This window comes from Lactuca serriola, chromosome 9 (assembly GCF_051521515.1).
Source record: "Lactuca serriola cultivar US96UC23 chromosome 9, Lser_US96UC23_V15, whole genome shotgun sequence".
In the NCBI taxonomy this organism is placed as follows: Eukaryota; Viridiplantae; Streptophyta; class Magnoliopsida; order Asterales; family Asteraceae; genus Lactuca; species Lactuca serriola.
Genome location: NC_136416.1, coordinates 8,157,753 through 8,177,888, shown reverse-complemented (window position 1 = coordinate 8,177,888; position 20,136 = coordinate 8,157,753). Strand labels below are relative to the sequence as shown.

At 37.8% G+C, this 20,136-nt stretch overlaps 1 protein-coding gene and 1 long non-coding RNA gene across 2 annotated transcripts; both read right to left on the bottom strand.

Moving 5' to 3' along the window:
- Positions 1-7,544: 7,544 nt before the first annotated feature.
- On the bottom strand, positions 7,545-8,100 carry LOC145072178 (uncharacterized). Its single transcript, XR_013690943.1, has 3 exons — positions 8,034-8,100; positions 7,726-7,813; positions 7,545-7,621 (listed from the first exon to the last, which is right to left on the bottom strand). It is a non-coding gene; the product is annotated as an uncharacterized LOC145072178 (long non-coding RNA).
- Positions 8,101-17,787: 9,687 nt separating this feature from the next.
- Positions 17,788-18,762, bottom strand: LOC145075309 (uncharacterized). The gene is made up of 2 exons (XM_079021598.1): positions 18,277-18,762; positions 17,788-18,207 (listed from the first exon to the last, which is right to left on the bottom strand). The coding sequence occupies exons 1-2, from the start codon at positions 18,760-18,762 to the stop codon at positions 17,788-17,790; spliced, it is 906 nt and encodes a 301-aa protein (XP_078877724.1).
- Positions 18,763-20,136: the final 1,374 nt, after the last annotated feature.

Genomic DNA, 20,136 nt, shown 5'->3' with positions numbered 1-20,136 from the left:
GGTGCTGACTGACCTACTCGCTGAGTAAGAGGACCTACTCGCCGAGTTGGTTCATGTGGCAACCTTCTGGTGGTGCCACGTGTCCAATTCTGGTGGTGCCACGTCACCCCCTATCGCGTATCAGCCTTCAAACTTAGAAAAATCATAACTCTCGCATACGAGCTCCGTTTTCGACGTTCTTTATATCCACGCGTAGGTAAAATCAAGATCTACAACTTTTTTTTAGACTCTGTTGGCTAATTCTCGACCGATCTTAAATTTAACAGTAGGAGGCGTTTAGACTGTTAAATGACCGCGAAGAATTCGTAACTCCTTCATACGAACTCTGTTTCCGTCCATCTTTTTACCGTTGAGTTCCTATTAATGAGATCTTCAACTCTCATTTAGGTCGCGTAAGCCAAAAACCGCTCGCTCGAACTAAAATTCGAGTTTTGGACTGTACACTGCTAATCCGAAACTTCGAAAAATCATAACTTCTTCATACGAAGTCAGATTTGGGCGTTCTTATTATCGATGTTCTTAGTTTAACATATTCCATGACTTTTGTTTATATTACTAAGGCTAAAACTCCCTCTGTCGTAAATTCACTATTTACGTTTCCCGGTGCCGTGTCGGTTTTGCCGTAAAACTTCGACGGGCCATAACTTCTTCGTTATAACTCGGATTTTGGCGTTCTTTATATGTACGGAAACCTTGAGAAATATTCTAAAACTTGGTTAAGACTATTTATTATAAATAATCTTTTTCCGAAATGTCGTTTTCGACACTTATTGCCTCTAAATTGACTAGTCCGGATCTACAGGCGTTACATAAACTGATTTATCAAACCCATGCTTTCATCCCGTTTTATAGATTGACATCAAGTAGATCTTTTCTTAGATAATAATTATTTTCAAAGGTTTTACAAAACTTATTTTATGCTTTTATATTATCAATTGCATGCCTATATATGTATAGTTATATAAGAAATGTTTAAAAGACTTAGGAAGGCTATCCACCCTATTTCCTTTTCGCACTTGAGATATGGTCTGGTGGGATATCGGGTACCCGTCCGAAGGTCGTTTAAATATTAGTTATATATCCTGTGTACATATATAGTCATAAGGGTTCTTCCAGTTCATTCAATACCCTTGGGTAGCAAGGGTATACATCCATGTTAATACGTACCAATTACATTACTAGTAAGCTACCATATGGGTAGTTTAGGAAGATACTAGAACTATTACTAGAACGCGATATCATACAATGAGTCAGTTCATTCATGATTCAATACTTGCTAGCTAGAGAGAACATACATTACAGCTAGTACACACAGTACATTACTATACATGCTAGATAGAGAGAGAACACACGTTACAGCTAGCACACACAGAACATTACAGTACATTACTATATTATTACATAGATATGTTTACATGATTATGCTTACATGAGTACGTTTACATATATACGGTTACATGAGTGCAGTTACATATACGTTGATAGGACAAACATCACTAGGTGCTATAGCATAGAACAAGTTCAGGATCTAACTATACCGATGAATCACAACGCTTGTGATAGTTATATCGGGTATACATGATCATAGTAATGTGGATGTTCACGGCTTGCACATAGGCAGGGGACGTGTAAAGGTCCCAAAATCCCTTTGACAGGGGAGCGTCCAGCCTGGGATCTAGCCATCACATTATGCCTTATCCCTCAAATAAGGCAATAGGAGTACAGAAGTAGTCATTTATCACAAATACTACAGTACTTATAAGAATTACCCTAGACTTAAGGTAATTAGTACGGTTGTAGTTCGACACTACACCATAGTACTATTTCATTTTTCCCATTACATTCACACGACGCACGGTAATGTAGAAACTATATTTTTGGATAATGATAGTCAAATTTGGGAAAATACACACTCTTACAAGAGCCACATACACAGACACTAGATGCCTTGGTAGAAGGATACGATTAGTAGGAAGCATAGGGCTTCCCAGGATCATACAAAACATTTTCATACTTACAGTTCATATACATTTTTAATACTTACAGTTCATATACATTTTCAATACTTACAGTTCATATATATTTTCAATACTTACAGTTCATATACATACAAATACTTACATACAATTTAAGACACTAAAATACTTATGATCTCACCAGCTTTAAAGCTGATACTTGCATTCAAAATAACTTGTATCCTCAGGTCAACCATAGACAGGTACCGATGCAAGGTTCAGGGAAGATGGTGCTCGTTCAAGACGCATCTTTCATTTTGATTTATTCTTTAGTGTTTATTATGATTTGGCAGAACACTTGTATAAAAATTATATTATTAATGCAATGGATGATGTTGTTGTTTGTTTACTACTTTTCATTGTTGTGATACTGTACATGACGTCCTCCGTCTCAGAACGTTTCCGCCGTTCTTGGTTTTGGGGTGTGACAGATTAGACCTGGTTAAGCCAGTGATAAGACTGTAGAAGTGCCACTACAAAGAAGAGAGCAAAGAAGCAGTGGACTGCTTGAGGTCATTTATGACATAAGGCTACCAATGGTCATGTAGCAATCACTTTTAGCCTTGGGTTTGGTGACGTCAGGACTCGACGTATGGACTCGATCAGTTAGATCAGCAAGTTATTAGAGCCTCAGTGGCATGGTAACTAGTGGAAAATAGTTCTAGAGAAGGAATTTATTCAGAAGTCGTGTGAGGCGACTAAGTAGGGAGCCCTTTGGCTCCGCAGTTGGGCTGGAACCCGATATTTCAGATAATCGGTGAACGAACTGAGACCAGGGAGGTATCGTTAGATTTTGGAGAGCAGGCATGTGGCAGCATATTGCTTCAGGCAGTTCAGTGTTCAGACAGTTTCAGCGTTGGGAAATGTTAGTAACTGTGCCCTAAGTTGCAAGTACATACATGATAGCTGTTTCTTTTTGGGAAGTGACAAGTCACTCACATCGGAAATCGCTAAGCATTGGCCAAGTATAAGTGATCTACAGGGATAATTAGGTTTGTGAACCTGTTTTGGTAGTGGGAATTTCGAGCTAGCAGGATGTTGAGGGGTCAGTTGAGAGATAAGCAGGCTGGTTTCATCGATAATGATTTAGTATGAGTGGTCTGTCAGGGGATCAGACCATCTCAAGGCAGCAAATATCAGACATAGTAGATGTAGACTGTTGTGAGGAATCCGTTCACCAGTGGAATTTAAGACTTTGCAAGATTGGTCATGGCTACCCTGAGAAGGCTAGGGTGTGCCCAGGTTGGTGACCATCTCTCTATAGTGGTTGGGTGTATAAGGAATGGTAAGAAATGATTTCGAGAACGAAATCTAATTTAAGTAAGGGAGAGTTGTAATGCCCCGTTTATTTAAACAAATTAATAAATATAATTCTCGGATTAATTTGTGAAGAGTTTTAATAATGGAAGGCTGTTAGTAAATTGCGGAGTTGATTTGAGAAGAATTTTAGAAGCAAGGGTATGTTCGGTAAATATTAGGACTTCAATTGAAAAGATTTTAAATGGGTGGGGTTAAAAGGGTAACTCATGTATTGCACCCTTTCATCTTCTTTTATTTTGAGGAGCTGGCGTGGCTTGCCACGTTCTCCATTAATCGGCAAAGTGTCATGCCACGTTAAGTGGTAACTTGGCGAAAACCGGTATTTTTGGCGTATTTAAGCTTTTGGGAAATTTTAGAATATAATTGTTAAAAAATTGTACTTAAGGTCAAACCAATAAAAACCATCTAAGAATTTTTATGATGATATATCTAAATTAAAAAGTAGCATAGATTTTCCGTTCCAAAAAATATAATAAAATAATAAAAAAAATTAAATTAAACGCTCAATTGCTATTTTTTGGGTTTTTTTTTTCCGAATAGCTAGTTATTAATATCTTGGTTAACCATTTTGAACATAATAAAAAGGGAAAATGATCTTTGAGGGTAATAAAGTGTTCGTCGTGTATTCATTAGGTCCCTTATCTTTTTTTTTGTCTTTATTATACCATTGAACTTATAATTCTTGCTCACCAAAGTCACTGCGACCGGTTGTTGTAGGTTACTACTTATGTGGATATTACGTGGCATTATGTGGCATACACTTGGCTTATTAAATGCAGGTCATCCCTATTAAGCTGCGTCATTCTCATCAATTGTGCCCTAGATCGACATGGATGCTTCTTCTTCTTCTTTTATCTCTTCCAAACGAAATGTTGAATTTCAACCTGAAAATCCTTGTTATTGTGGGTTACCATCTCGCGTACGAACTTCACGAACTAAAGACAATCCAGGAAAAAAATTCAGATTGTGCCCTAACTCCATGGTAAATCAAATGTTTTTATGTTTTTGGTTTAATGTTCTTTCTTTGTTCTTTCTTTAACCAATTTGTTACTTTTTTCAAGAATGAAGGACCAAAATGCGAGTTCTAGGAATGGTTGGAGTTTGAAACCCTGGGAAGGCCAAAAAAGAACTGTGCAATTTAACCCTCAAAAATTGTACATGGGAAAACCAGATCAGCATATGTAAGATGAAGATGGAACAAGAAAATTTGGTTGTTAGACAAGAGTTTGAAAAAAATCAAATGGAAGCTATTTACTCATAAAGTTCTGATGATTGCATTATTTCCGTTGTTTGTGTTTAAGAAGTAGTTATTGATGTATTAAGACTAAATATTTTTTACTAATTAAGTTGTATTCAAAGACAATGTTGTATTTTGTTTGATGTATTAAGACTAAATCTTTTTGAGTAATAACAGTTTGATGTTTTGAGTGATTTCAAAGAAATATTAATGTGTTTAACAAGTTAGTGAATTGTACATGATGCAGGGGTAAAATGGTCCAGATTAAGTATAACAACAATCAATTGTTAATGTCTTAATGTGATCCAAGGGTAAAATGGTCCAAATTAACCACAAAAAAATCAAACATTTCTTAATGTTTTAAGACTAAATGTTTTTTACTAATGATAGTTTGATATTTTGAGTGGTTACAAAGACATATTAGTGTGTTTAACGGGTTATTGAAGTAGACATTATGCAGTGGTAAAATGGTCCAGATTAACCACAACAAAATCAAACATTTCTTAATATATTAAGACTAAATCTTTTTTATAAAAACATAGTTTGATGTTTTGATTGGTTAAAAAGAAATATTAGTGTTTTTAATAGGTTAGTGAATTGGACAATATGCAGGGGTAAAATGGTCCATATTAACCACAAAAACAACATCAAACATTTCTTAATGTATTAAGACTAAATCTTATTTATTAATGATACTTAGTTTGATGTTTTGAGTGGTTTCAAAATGTGTTTAAATGGTTAGTGTATTGGACATGATACAGGGGTAAAATGGTCTAGATTAAGTATAACACCCAAGCATATAATATAGATAGAAGACAAACTTGTAAGATTCCATTAGCATGTGCACAATTACAAAATTTGTGCCCATATTTGTCCTAATATGTCAAAAGATGTGTCATGACTAAAAGTATTCTCAATTACATAATTAAAAGACTAAAAGTTTGTCTTCACAAAAATATTAAAACATAAATTCATTCCAACACCAGTGGTTGGTGATCAATGCTTCCTTCTTTCTTCAAAACCTTCCTCCTCAACCTAATCGTGGTAATTCTTTCTGAGTATTTTCGTGTCCTCTTCCCAGTTGCAACAGGTTGAGCAGGGACATCATTAACAGGATCATCTACATGAACATCAACATGTGGAGCAGGATCATCTACTTGAACATCATCATCTAGTTGTGCAGGTGTAACACCCTGAATTCAGAAGACCTAGAAAGGAAAGAAAACCTCAAGATGAGGAAGTGACTCGTCGAGTAGATGGGTGACTCGACGAGTAGGAACGCGAATTTGGTCGCGGAATAAGTGACCTACTCAACAAGTCAGAAGACTGACTCGGCAAGTTGGTCAGGTTTCGGGAAAAACCCAAAATGCAGGACTTGTACCCTATTTAAAGAACATTACAAACCTTCTTCAGCCCCCTTGATACTCTCTCACGTCCAGAGCAAAACCCTAGAGTCTCCTTTGAGCTTGTGAGCCATTTTGTGAGTCTTGAAGCATTCTTGGAGCTTGGAAAGTGAAGAAGGAGATTGGTGATCCAAGGAGGGAGGAGTAGATCCAGAAGATCCATCTCATTTGCTGCTCATATTGGTAATCAAGTTCCTTTCTTGCCTTGTGGCTTGTTAGATCTCCTTTTGTCCCTTTTATGAAGTTATAGACCAAGAATGATGCCTTGTGGGATTTGGATGTCCCCAAGCTAGATCCTTTCAGATCTAGAGATGTTTAGTGAAGTAAAGGCATAAAGGTGGGAGCTTTATGCCATCAAACCTCCCCATGCAAAGATTAAGTGGTTGTTATGGCCTTTTGAGCAAAAAGGGCCATGTAAGGGTGCAAAGGTAGCAAATTTGTGTGACATCCCTACCCTAGGAGGCCAGATCTGGGTCTTAGATGCCTTGAGCTTGTCTGTAATCGTCGGATTAGTGTTGGACATAGAGAGACTCGACGAGTCAATTGTGGGACTCGTCGAGTCGGGCTAGTTCTTGCCCCAAAACCCTTCTATTAAGGGTATAAGTTGAGATTGGAAAGGGACTCAGCCAGTCTAAGTCCATAATGGTCATGAAGTTCATCGTACTCAATGAGTTCAAGGAAAAACTCGGCGAGTCTAAGGCAATCTCCTTCGTTACGAGGATGGACTCGACGAGTGGTTCATACAACTCGGCGAGTCACAGACACTACTAGAAAAACAGCCTTTTACGACGCTCATTGTGCGTCGTAAAAGGCTCAGACAACGCGCAAATGCACGTCAAGGAAGGCCCTGTCATAAAGAGAGACGACGCACTTTTGCGCGACGTCTATAGACGATGCGCATTTACGACGCTCATTTACAATGCGCGTTTACAACACGCAATGCGTATCAAGGAAGGCCCTGTCATAAAGGAAGACGACACGCATTTGTGTGTCGTAACCTTACGACGCGCGTCTTAATGACACGCAATGCGTATCAAGAAATCCCCTGTCAAGAAAGGCCCTGTCATAAATAAAGATGACACACATTTTTACGTATCATAATTTTAAATGTTTAAAAAAATTATTATTTATAGATTTACTTATTTTCAAATTAAATTTGTATTTAATGCTTCATAATAGAAAATAAAATATCATATACAAAAAATAGAATCCATTGCATCCATTGCATAAATTTAATGTCATACAAATAATCATTCCATGGAAAGATAAACCAAATCAATAGAAGTTGTAACAAAAATTTACAAACGAATTAGATACAAAAAATACAATCCATTGCATAAATTTAATGTCATGCAAATTACGCCCTATAGGATCCCATGCTGCTCCCTACATATATAGCAATTAGCACCAACTTCACCAAAATATCATGTGGTATCTATATAAACAACTTAGAGATCAACAAGATAAACCCTAATGCTGTGTTTGTTACACATGAAAAATATACTACAACAATTTTACATGACATCTCTACATGCACTAGACCAATATTGTATATGCAATAAAAACTAACTGTAACAAAGCCACTTGTTGAAGACCACAGTTCTGATGTCCATGTGTTTGTCTCCCACAGATAGAATGTTCCATCACTACATAACAACATGATAATTACTTTAGTGCCAAAGCTTTTTTAATATGTGCTTGAATGAATATATCAACTGAACACATCTGAGTCCAATGATAAATAGATTACAATTTTGCAGCAAAGAAGTAATCTCTAGTAGGAGACCACTTTAGCAGTGATATTCTCCCTAATCCTCGCCGAATGGGTGTGCCCACCCCTATACAAATACCCACAACAAGAATTGCTTATATCAAGCTCAATATATGAAGAAAGATCATCTTTTTAACATAATCTCTAGTAAGTTCTAATCCATTAGCTTTTTTACATATCAAAAGAGAAATACGCCTTTAACTTCCTTTTAAAAAAACCAACAAGAGCATAGTCATGATTAACTTTTCTGGGGTATATTGAAAAACTCAACATGCATAAGAATATACCTTGAGCAAAATCCCACATTGTGAACGATGAGCTCTCATATGAAGCAGATGCTACATATGTGAAGATACGTTAAGGGAAGAATTATATTATAACTGGATATTAAATTTGGTCATGCAAAAAGACTCTAAAAATCAAAATTTTCAAAATAGATCAAAGTAGCACTGAATAAGAAAAGCAGCATGCAAGCAAAACAAAAGCTACTTAGGATATCTTCCATTAGGACTCCATGAGAGTGCACTTATTTGTTCATCACCATGGCCTCGAAGAAAATCCACAAGAGTCCATCTAACTCCAGAACCTATATGAAGCAGACCAAATGCAAATTGCACCCATGTTTATACATTAATAGAAACTCATGAGCTTCCACATGCCAAGAGTGCAAGGGTATGGATGTCAAATATACTAACTTGCAGCCTACTGAAAGTGTCTTCCCTGCATCATCTGAGTATATAAGTACTCATCACGAAACTGCAAGACACGAGACATTAAATAAATCAAAATTACATTTTGATTTTCTTTTCCTTCAGAAACGATTAACATTTAACAAAAAAACAAAAGGCCCCACCCCATCACTCTCTACCTTTTAAAAATGGTTGCTTTTATCGGTTACAAGAGGAATTCATCTTTTTTTTTTTTGTTTATATGCATCATATATATATATATATATATATATATATATATATATATATATATATATATATATATATAATATCCTCCAAAAATAACATAATCTCTTCTATCAAAACTTCCAACCTCCTCGCCCTCCTATATAAGATGATTTACACTCAAATCAAATCCCTAATAATCCAATTCCATCCATTCATACTTTTTTGGGTTTTGGGTTTTGATTGTTGAAGTTTTTTACTTTAGTAGTTGTTAGGCCAGTTGATTTGAGTTGGTTGGGGTTGTTGCTGCTGATAGACACTAGCTGCTGCTGCGGTTCCCACCATGTCCACACTACCCGGTCCACCACCAGCCAGTGGGTCAATTGCACCAGTGGTTACCGGTTGAGGCGGGTGATAAATATTAGAAAATGCTGCCGTGTAGCCGTGGTTAGGTTGTTGTCTACTCCAATATGAAATACAACCTAAGAAAGGGTATTTCAGTCAAAATACTCTGCAAAATCATGAAAGTCATTTAGCCTGAGCATAAAAGAAACTTAACCTTTAGGAAAGGGTATTTCAGTCAATGACCAATATCAAGAAAATCTAGTAATAACCTCAGAAAGGGTATTTCAGTCATTTATACAATACCTCGGATGCTGTGCTAGCTAAAGCAAAAATCGCCTCAATCCGAACACGCCAAAAGGCCTTAACAAGGCAGAAAAGGTCATAGTTGCACTTTAATAATTTTCTTACAGAAAACTAAAGCATTGTACGTTAAAAGAATTTCTTACTTTGAAAATTCTATAACTGGGTAGATTTTTCAATGGACAGGTAGAAGAAATAAACAACTTCATTAGCCAGGTGGCGAAACTGCATCTTAAAATTTTAAAATTACCATCAATTTATAATAATATTTTTTTCATGTGAAATCAAAGAAATCACCTCTTTTGTGCTGAGAGTTCTCAAAGGACGAGCTGTATCTTTAGGTAGTGCAACCAGATTCTTCAAAACCTGCCATTGCCAAGAAGAATAATAATAATACAGTGGAATGAAGATGCCTTATTAGTTTAGTAGTATAATACTAAGGAATGAAGGTAAAGCTAACCATCTTACTTTATAAAATAACTCGGGGCCCGTCTGTGTTTCCAACATTTGGAGAACTGCAACCTGTAAGAAAGAAGGAGTTGTCAAAGGTAAGACTTATCAATTCTATGAACAACTATTTGATCAAAGACCAAACTTCTTTCTAAATGCTCAATTTCTCATCACTTGCGTGGTGGTTGGGCACTTTTCACCTTCTTCCTTACGTAGATGCTTTGGGATAGAAATAAGAAAAGAAAAATATGTAATATTTATGCCCATAAACATAATTACGATATTGCCCTTCCACAGCAGAGAAGTTAAAGGGTGCATCAAGGGTAAGGTTGTCATTCAAGATGTAAGGTTGTCATTCTTGTACAGGTACTCAGGGACACAGAAGGCAACTGTTGCTGGCAAGGCTGGTGGAGAAGCTTGATGTCTGCCTGAACAGCAACCTGCAATAACCCATTGGAATCAGTGTTTAAACACAATTTTCTGCTTAAAACAATACAAAAATAAATTACACCAATTTGAAAATTACAAAATCTAGAAAGGCTATATTACAAAGAATAAACCGAATTGAAGAAACATAATACAAAAGGGATAAGCCTTGTATTTGAACATGGTAAGGTCAGAATTATAACTATCATATATAACTACTGACATATAACAAGCCATAAACTCATATACTGGATACAACCCAACTAGATTATAACCTAAACAAAGGAAGATAAAAAGATCCAAACTTCGAATGAAACAACTACCTGTATTCAACCTAATTAAATAAAAATTGGTTTATTCAATATTTCATGGTGGCCATAGATAGGTAACAAGCAGCAACGACGATGAACAAATAAATATTGGACCCAAAAAATCGGGAGAAAAGGGTGAAGAGAGAGAGAGAGAGAGAGAGAGAGAGAGAGAGAGAGAGATGGCTACAGGCCTTCAAATTAATTTTCCTAATGGTTCATGTGATATGATGAAAGAAACTTTGAAGTTTGGCAAGTAGTAAAGAGAAAATGTGTGCCATCAGCAGGAGGTGGTGAGGAGCGATGTCATCTTATTGTCTCCTGGAACAACAACCAAATCAAGAGGCGGCAAGAAGCTCTCTGGAAAAGACCGTATTCTTTTCCTAAAAAACAGAAAATAGCCTAGGATATGATACCATGAGGCAGGTGAAGAAATAGGCGCGAGTCTGTAGGAAGGAGAATATCCTTTGAGGATTTTCTTATAATTTATATAATTTAACCTGGGTTGTCCTATTTCCTAGTCCTTAAATTGTCACATTTATTCAGAGGCTCCTTATTAAAAAAATTACATCAAAATCAAATCTCTTTTACTATGACTATAGTCAATTCGACATAACTATTTGTTACTCTTCTTTGTTCAATGAAGTTGCATATAACCGTCTATCTCTTAAACTTTATATGGGCTATACATACATTGAATTTTAGCATGTATTCAATAATATAATAATTTAAATATGATCTAATATGCTCATAACATAGATTAAGTCAACAAAATCCACAACTAAATTGAGATTAAATGTAGTAATGCACGATCTAATAACTGACTGGAATGAATCCAAAAACCTGGTTCAAGCATTTCATCGAGCAGTTGGAGTGCTTCATAAAACTTTCTTTCAAATGTCAAACCAATCCACACAGAAGAACACATAATTTGAGAATGTGAAAGAAGGGTACCAGTAAGAGAAACACCAACTAAAAGCAAATCAAAACTATTACCTTGGTTGTCGCAAACCCTCCATCGATATCGACTGATATATTCAGTTTACCTACCTGCAATTTGAAATTAGAAGAATAATTGGGCCTAAAACCCTCCAATCGCAAGTCCCATGATAAAAAAAAGATTCAGCTACCTCAACTGCATTTTTATTTGCTTTTTAAATCATAACCATAACCAATCGTTCTTGATTGATAATCCTTCAAATTGTGTTCTTCGTCATGAGAGAGAGAGAGAGAGGTCAGATGGTTAGGATCTTTATCCCACAGTAAAGAAGGTGTGAGACCAAACCACCAACATCCATTGGTTGATCGATCTTCTGCTCCAAAGCCCATATGCCACCTTTGTTTTCGATCTCTTCAGTCAGATCCATTTCAATTCTCTAACCCAAAATTGAAGCAACACCAACAAAGAAATCGATGGACTTGAACACCCAAGATCTCATAGTTTTTTGTGTTGTTGGCCTCCATAGTTGACTGAAGATGGTGAAGATTTTGCCATAATTCGTCGGTATGAGAGGAAGAAGAAGAGACGTATAGTGATAACGGATCCAAATACAAAAAGGTACCGAGTGTGGATGGAGAAAAGGTAGATAAACGATGGTAAGCACAACATACCTTTATATAACCAGAAGAGGAGAATCGAACCCGTCAATAGGGTGTTGGGCTTGTAAGGAGAAGCGATTTTCGACCGGTGGGAAAGGGGAATTCGAACCTTTGTTTGCAGTGGTGTTGGTAGTCCGATGTAAATGGGGTGTTGGAGGCCTGAATCTTGAAGAGTTAATACTTGGGTGGCCTTCCATATCACAGTTCCTTGTTTCATCGATGCATATTTATCCGAACAGAACACACTACAAATATGGTGGTGTGAGTGACGGCTAGGGTTCTTGAGAGAGAAAAATGATTTTTTTTTAGAAAGTGTGTGAGAATGTCTTTGAAGATATTGTGGAGAAAAGAATACGGAAAGAATCAGGTCAAGGAATAGTGCAAGAACATTGTCGGCGAGTATTCTCAAGAACAGCAGAGATGAAGCAGGTGAATCACAGCAGAGATGAAGCAGATAATGGAAATCAGAAGCCTTTTTTCTTCATTGAGATGATGAAGTCGAGAGATGGAGATGAAATCGTAACCTTGGAAAAGGTTGCACAACAGTGTGAGGAGAATGAAAGATGCGTCAAAACGCTTAGGTAAAAGAGGTAGCGAGCTTTTCTAATTTTTTCGCCTTTTCTTTTCCCGCTTGTAACTAAAGAACGCGCGTTCATAAAAATTATAAAGCGACACCTACAGAGGACGCGCATTTAAGATACAGCGCCCTCCGTGTTTTTAATTTTTTTTCTTATGACAATAATTTAAGGGCGCGCAGTAATGCGTGACCTAAATCCTTAAATTTTCTGAATAGATGACACGTTTTTAATATCACTCTCGGTTGCGTAACATAAATTAATGAGTGTCATGGTTTGCACGTCGTAAAAGGTTGTTTTTCTAGTAGTGAGACTAGGCACATTCATATGTGGATGATGAACTCGACGAGTTCAAGGATGAACTCGACGAGTCGGATGAAGTTGGTTCGGATTGAGTGGTTGAAGGAGAACATGTCGAGTTATTGCTAGACTCGACGAGTGGATTCGTGGTTGTTTTGGGATTGGAGGAGTCTGGACTCGACGAGTTGGTAAACCAACTCGGTGAGTCAGGTCAACTGGATGTTGACTTTGACCAAGTTTGACTTTTGGATTATTGATCTAAATGTTATTTTGGGTATGGATAGTTCGGGAAGCCGAAGGTTCAGCGGGTCAGAAGTTGTCGATTAGCAGTCAGAGGTGTTCAGCGAGTTTTTGACAGTGCGAGGTGAGTCTCCTCACTGTTTGTATGGGTCTACGGCCACAATGTCGGTACATTTAGTTTATGTATGGTAGGAAGACCCGGGGGTTAGCCCTAGGCATTATGCATGAAAGACCAGGAGGAGGCCCCTGGCACTCGGTATGTTATTATGTATGGTAGGAAGACCCGGGGGTTAGCCATAGGCATTATGCATGAAAGACCAAGAGATGGCTCCTGGCACACGATATGTTATTATGTCTGGTAGGAAGACCCGGGGGTTAGCCCTAGGTAGCATGAATGAAAGATCAGGAGGTGGCTCCTGGCGTACTATATGCTATTACGTATGAAAGACCAGGAGGTGGCTCCTGGCACCCTATATGCTGAGTAGCCTAGTAGAGTGGTATGTATAGTTGTCTTTGTGATGATTGCATGGAAGACCAGGGGGTGGCCCTTGGCAATTGTCTATAAGACCCAGGGAGTGGCCCCAGGCTTGACCAGGAAGACCACGTGCGGCCCGTGGCATAACACCAAGACTATGTTTGGCACATAACACCTTAGCAAGACTATGTTTGGCACATAGCACCTTACTTGATTATGGATATGTTGGTTATGTATGGCTCTTGGTTATGTATGGCACATAGCGCTTTATCTTTTTCTATACCCTTTTCTCTTATCTGGGCCTCTATGTTCTTAGCTGCCCTAACAGCTGCTTTCAAGGTAGTTTCCATTTTGACCATTGGGCCAAAGTCAGTGGGAAGTCCGTTAGCAAACCTATCAATCTTGGAGATTTCAGTAGGCACCAAGTAGGGGAATAGATTCATCCTCTCAGTGAATGCGGTGGCATACTCATCAACACTCATCTTCCCTTTCTTCAGGTTCTGAAACTCGTTGTTTAGCTCTATCAGATCTATCTCCGAGCAGCACTGCATTTTCAACTGTTCCAAGAACTCCTCCCATGACATCCTTATGGCTTCTCCTCGTGGCATCGTATCTGCCAATAGCTTCCACCAGCTCAAGACTCTAGTTTTCAGTTGTCTTACGGCGAAGACAGTCTTCTGTTTCTCATTACAGCTGCAGCTCTCAAACACCATCTCCATCTCAGAGATCCAATCCATAATCTCAACAGGCTTTGGGCTTCCTAAGAGACTTGGTGGTTTCGCACCCAAGAAATTCCTGTACATCCACCCATCCTTGTTGTTTCTCCCTTCTGGGCCATCCCTTTGCTCACCTTGAGTCCCTACTTGACTCACTTGGCGGCTGTAGTTCCCTTCTTCAGATTGCTCGGGAACTGGCTCCGTCGGTTCAACATGTACGGTAGGTTCGACCCTATTTTTGTGGTGCATCTGTCTCATTTCTTCCCTTTGTTCAGCTAGCATAGCCCGAATCATGGCTTGAACTCCAACCATGGTGACTGGCTCAGGCACAACTTCTTCTACAACAGGTATTTGCTGAACCACTGGGGGTTGATTCCTATTCCCATTTGCATTCCCAGCTCCACTACGGGTTCTTGCCATTTTGATCTATACACCGAATAAGGTGAATCTAGATCTTAATTTAGGATTGACGTCTTAAATCATTCTTATCACCCCGAAACGTTTACATGCTAGTTCTAATATCGTAGTCGTACGTTTAGAATCCTAAACACATAAGGTTTCCAGATCCAGTCGGCAACAGACCATAGATCCGAACAAATAACAATATATCATGCACAAAGCATTTAGCACATAAAAGCAATTTAGGCATCATTCCTAAAATAAGCTAGTGCTCACACCTCACAATCATCGCTTAGCATTCTAAGTTTAAGTCTAGAAATAAATCCATATTCCAAGTTTGCTTAAACTAATGCTCTGATACCAACTGTGACATCCCCAAAATCACAGCCAGAAAAGACTGATTTTTGTTTATGCTTTATAAAAATCAGAGTACTTCATTTTATAAAAATGTTGCGGAATTTGTTCCCATGGTAAATATGTTATTAAAACATTTTCGAAGAAACGTATTTATTTCATTTTAAAACATTTGGGATGCCATCGTTAATACATAAACATAAGCATAAACAGAACTTACATTTGTTTACACTAGTGATCTACATCTCTTTAAATCTCTCAGTGTAAAGTGACTTCATATCAACACCTGTGATATAAAAAAACTGAGTGGGTCAGGTTGGGAAACCTGGTGAGTACATAGGGTTTTCAACCCACAATAATATAAATATTATGTTAAACAATCAAACAATCCACCCAATTACCCATCCCCATTATCTTCTTTACTCTTAAGGATTTAACCTAAGAGTCATCTATCCTGCATTCGTTTATTCCGAAGTCCCTTACTTCCAGGGTTATAGGACTGGCACTAAATCCATAGCTGGCGATGTTCGTTCGTAAAGCACTAATTCCATAGTCGCTATAGTCTACTCATCGGGTACTAAATCCATAGCTACCAGTGTTCAATAGGTACTAAGTCCATAGCTACCAATTCCTAACAGGTACTAAATCCATAGCTACCAGTGTCTAACTAATAGGTACTAAGTCCATAGCTACCAATTCCTAACAGGTACTAAATCCATAGCTACCAACGTCTAACAGGTACTAAGTCCATAGCTACCGGTGTTTGTCCCATAGGCACTAAGTCTATAGCTGCCAATGTATACTCACATCATCTTCTATCTCTCGTCATTCATCTACCTATCTCATACCCAACATATTCGTATATATAAAATACGTATACATTTTAAATCCTTTAAAACATGTATAAAACGTTCATCCAGCATAGACAGCAAGTATTCAGATAATATGCACACATAGCACGTAGTTTATATAAAATACTTCATATCTATGTGTAAGATGAAAGGGGACTATGCACTCACCTGAAAGGTGATGACTCGGCACTCGGACAGTGCTTCGATACTCTCAAAACGATTTTTCTTCGATAAAACCTAGTACCAATACCACTAGGGTTTAGTCTAACGATAACCGCGACAAATTAATTAGTCTGACTATTATTAAGTGTTAATAACACTCAATATAACTCATAATAATAGCCCAAATAATTATTTTAAGGACCTAATAACATTCCTATAATTATTTGAAAGCTATATTAAAAATTGCGTAAGCGTAGCACACTTACAGCGAATTTTATCAAAAACCGGAACTTAATTGGAGCAGCGTTTCGAAACCGAAAGGCTCTTTTTCTCGGGACTCCGGGAGCCTCGGGGCTTCCCTCGGGAGCTAGGGGTTTTATCTAGGGCTTAGGGGTGTTTAGAGGTGCTAGAGAGAGAAAGTAGTGAGAGAAAGAAGAGGTTTTGGGGTGAAGAGAAATGGCAGCCTTGCACATCAATTTATAGGGTCAGGCTTCGGACATTACGCTGGGCGTACCGAGGGTACGCTGGGCGTACTCCTCGGATAAGAACTCCAACTCGGACCCAGCTGTCTTCCACTCGTCGGATGGATCAGACCGAGGTTTACGCGGGGCGTTCCGGATCTCGTACGTGGGGCGTAGGGCGAGGCTTCGTGGCATGATCCGAAGCGAGATCTAAGACCATCATCGGACAGCCCACAACGTGTCACGTCATCAATCCTCATCAACCTTCGCAAATACGATCATAAACTTTAAAAATTCGTAACTTTCGCGTACGAGCTCCGTTTTTGACGTTCTTTATATCCACGCGAAGGCGGGAACGTACTCTACAACTTTCGTTTAGACTCCGTCGGCTAATTTTGGCTCGATTTTAAATTTTATATTATTAACGGGTCGGGACATGATTGGTCCGTTAAATCCTCATAACTTCTTCATCCGACATCCGTTTTCGCCCATCTTTTTCTCGTTATGCTACTTTTAACGAGATCTTCGATTCTCGTTTAGGTCGTGTCGGCTAAAAACCGCTCGGTCTAATATTCGAATTTCGGGTTGTACACTGCTAGTCCGAAACTTCGAAAAATCATAACTTCTTCATACGAAGTCAGATTTGGGCGTTCTTTTTATCGATGTTCTTAGTTTAACATATTCTACGACCTTCGTTTAGATTGCTAAGGCTAAATCTCGCTCTATCGTAAATTCACTATTTACGCTTCCCGGTGTCGTGCCGGTTCCGTCGCGAAACTTCGTCGGGTCATAACTTCTTCGTTATAACTCGGATTTCGGCGTTCTTTATATGTACGGAAACCTTGCGACATATCCTACGTCTTGGTTAAGATTATTTATTCTAAATAATCTTTTGTCGAAAAGTCGTTTTCGACCCCTATTGCCTCTAATTTGACTAGCCCGGATTTGCGGGCGTTACATCTACATCCACACGTGTTGTTGTTAAGGTCCACAGCATATCCATCATTTCCAATCCTAACCTCATATTGTTGTATCCCAGAAGGTATAACCCCCCAAAATCTGCCCATAAAAATAAGAAGTTCTATTAATCTTATATATAAGACATATAATATTTATAAAATAGAAGTTATATCATACCTTTGTTGTTTCTTTAGCTTTGATATCTTCAATCTTATAGATGGACATATTTATAAATTCCCCCAACTTTGTCCCTCTAGCAACATTTTATACTTCATCTCCATTGTATAAATCCTTATCTCTTCCAACATGGTGAGGAGTGGCCTCTTCCTAGCAAGATCAATAACAGATTTGAAACTTTCTGATATGCCATTCTCATAAGTATCACAAGCCCTGTCCACTTCAAAGAATGCCCTGCACCAACTTTTATGGTCCCTTTCCATGAGGTGTTCATAAGCCAAAGGGTCAATTTTTTGTATGGAATTCATTTTTGCCTCAAATTTAGGTTGAGTAGTACTAGTAGCTGCTACCCAAAACAACTTCCTATATTGTTCACCTTTGAATCTTTTCTTGAAGTTAGCATAGATGTGCCTAGCGCATTGTCTATGCTCTACTGCTGGAACCCTTTCTTTGAAAGCCTCTATTAATCCCTGAAAGAAAGCATAAATAGATGACATAATAAAAATATTCAACTTAAACAAAACAAAACAGAAATATACCTTGTGTTGGTCTGATATGAGGGTCAATCCATGACCAATTCCCATTTTAATGTCATCCAGAAGGAGGTCAAGAAACCACTTCCATGTTTCCTTATTTTCAACTTCCACCATAGCCCATGCAATAGGGAAGATGTGGTTGTTTTCATCCCTACCCATAGCTTCTAACAGTTGGCCTCTACATATACCCTTTAAAAAACAACCATCTACCCCTATTACCCTCCTACATGCTGCAATCCAACCATCCTTCACACCCTTAAAACAAACATACATTTTAGAAAAGTAAGTGGTGGAATCCGGCATGACATTCACATATATCTTTACTATTGAACCAGGATTTTTCCTCATTATTTCTTCTCCATAACTCCATACTTTACCATAATGTTCTATCAAACTACCCTTTATCTCATCCAAAGCATATCTCCTAGCATTTCTACTTTGAGTGACACTAACAATCAAGTTAAACTTTGTACTTACTTTGGCTTTCATTTTCCTTATGCTCATTTTGGGGTTCTTCACAAGTTGATTCTTAAAATGCTTTCTAATCCATTTATATGTTACAATGGAACCAAGTTTGAAGACTCTTGAACAGTTATGATCATCAACTAAGGACTTAATCTGGAAAGACCTTTCACTACTCATCCAGGAAGCCCACGGTCTAAAAGGACAAGAGGGGTTCTTGTTATCTTTACAACATCTCACTAATAACCTCTAACTATCATTTTTCTCAAAATAAAGGTTGTACCCATTCTTCACTGCATAGTTAGTCAAACAATTTTTCAATTCCATGGGGTTAAAGAATCTCATACCTAGAATTGGCACCATTTTGTCCCATTTCTGGTTCTCATTATGGACAGGTACACTGGTTTGTCATCTCCATTCTTCGTTTCAACCTCATCAGTTTCAGCCTCATCATTTATATCCTTACACATACCTGACACCCGATGTAAGAATTCATCACCAATAGTCTTGTCAAGAGAAGGAACGTAATCATCTGCTTCATGCTCATATGGAATATCATCATAAAGTTGTGAATCTTTATCATCATCCAGGTCCTCCTCAGAATAATGCCCTTCATCATCTTCTACTATTTCCATATCAACCCAATCAAGTACAGGTTCATTTCCGTGGTCTATATACACATTCATTCTTAGACCAGCTTCATCACTATAACCCGTTTCAATAAACTAAAAGTAATCAGCATCATTCCCAATTCTCCTAATACCATCTGCCAATGGTTCATTTCTAGTGTAATAATATACATTATCACAACTGCCTTCAATCAACTTTGTAATGAACAAGTTAAAGTCTTTGAGATCCATTGCACCAAAATCGACATCACAGATTGAAACAACAACAGCGTTCAAGTACACTAATGGTTTTGGTGCGAATAAACCATTATAATGTATATAAACTGTTAAATACTTACGTTGTTTGGAATCGGAGGCCATCTTCTTCACTATAACACTCGCATTCACCAGTTCTCTTCAATTTCCTAATTGTATGCTTCGATTGAACTTTTTCTTCAATTTAACGAACCCTAACTGTAAGGAGAAAGGGGGTGAAAGAGAAACGGTAATTAAATATGTTCTAAATCCACGTAATATGACATGTCATCTCTAATTAAATGTGGTAACCGGTAAAACAGGTGATAACCGGTCGCAGTGGCTTTGGTGAACAGGAATTATAAGTTCAATGGTATAATAAAGACAAAAAAAAAAAAAAAAAGGTAAGAGACTTAATGAATACAGGACGAACACTTTATTACTCAAGGTCATTTTCCCTAATAAAAAATCCAACAACAAAGCACCAAAAATGTCATATTAATGTTCGACACATTCAAACATCTTATATACAAATAAA

Excerpts from the sequence above, each read along its gene's own strand:
- LOC145075309 (XM_079021598.1), bottom strand. The coding sequence starts at position 18,762 with ATGAAAGCCAAAGTAAGTACAAAGTTTAACTTGATTGTTAGTGTCACT. Across the intron at positions 18,208-18,276 it reads TCATATCAGACCAACACAAG|GGATTAATAGAGGCTTTCAA; the intron begins GTATATTTCTGT and ends GCTTTCTTTCAG.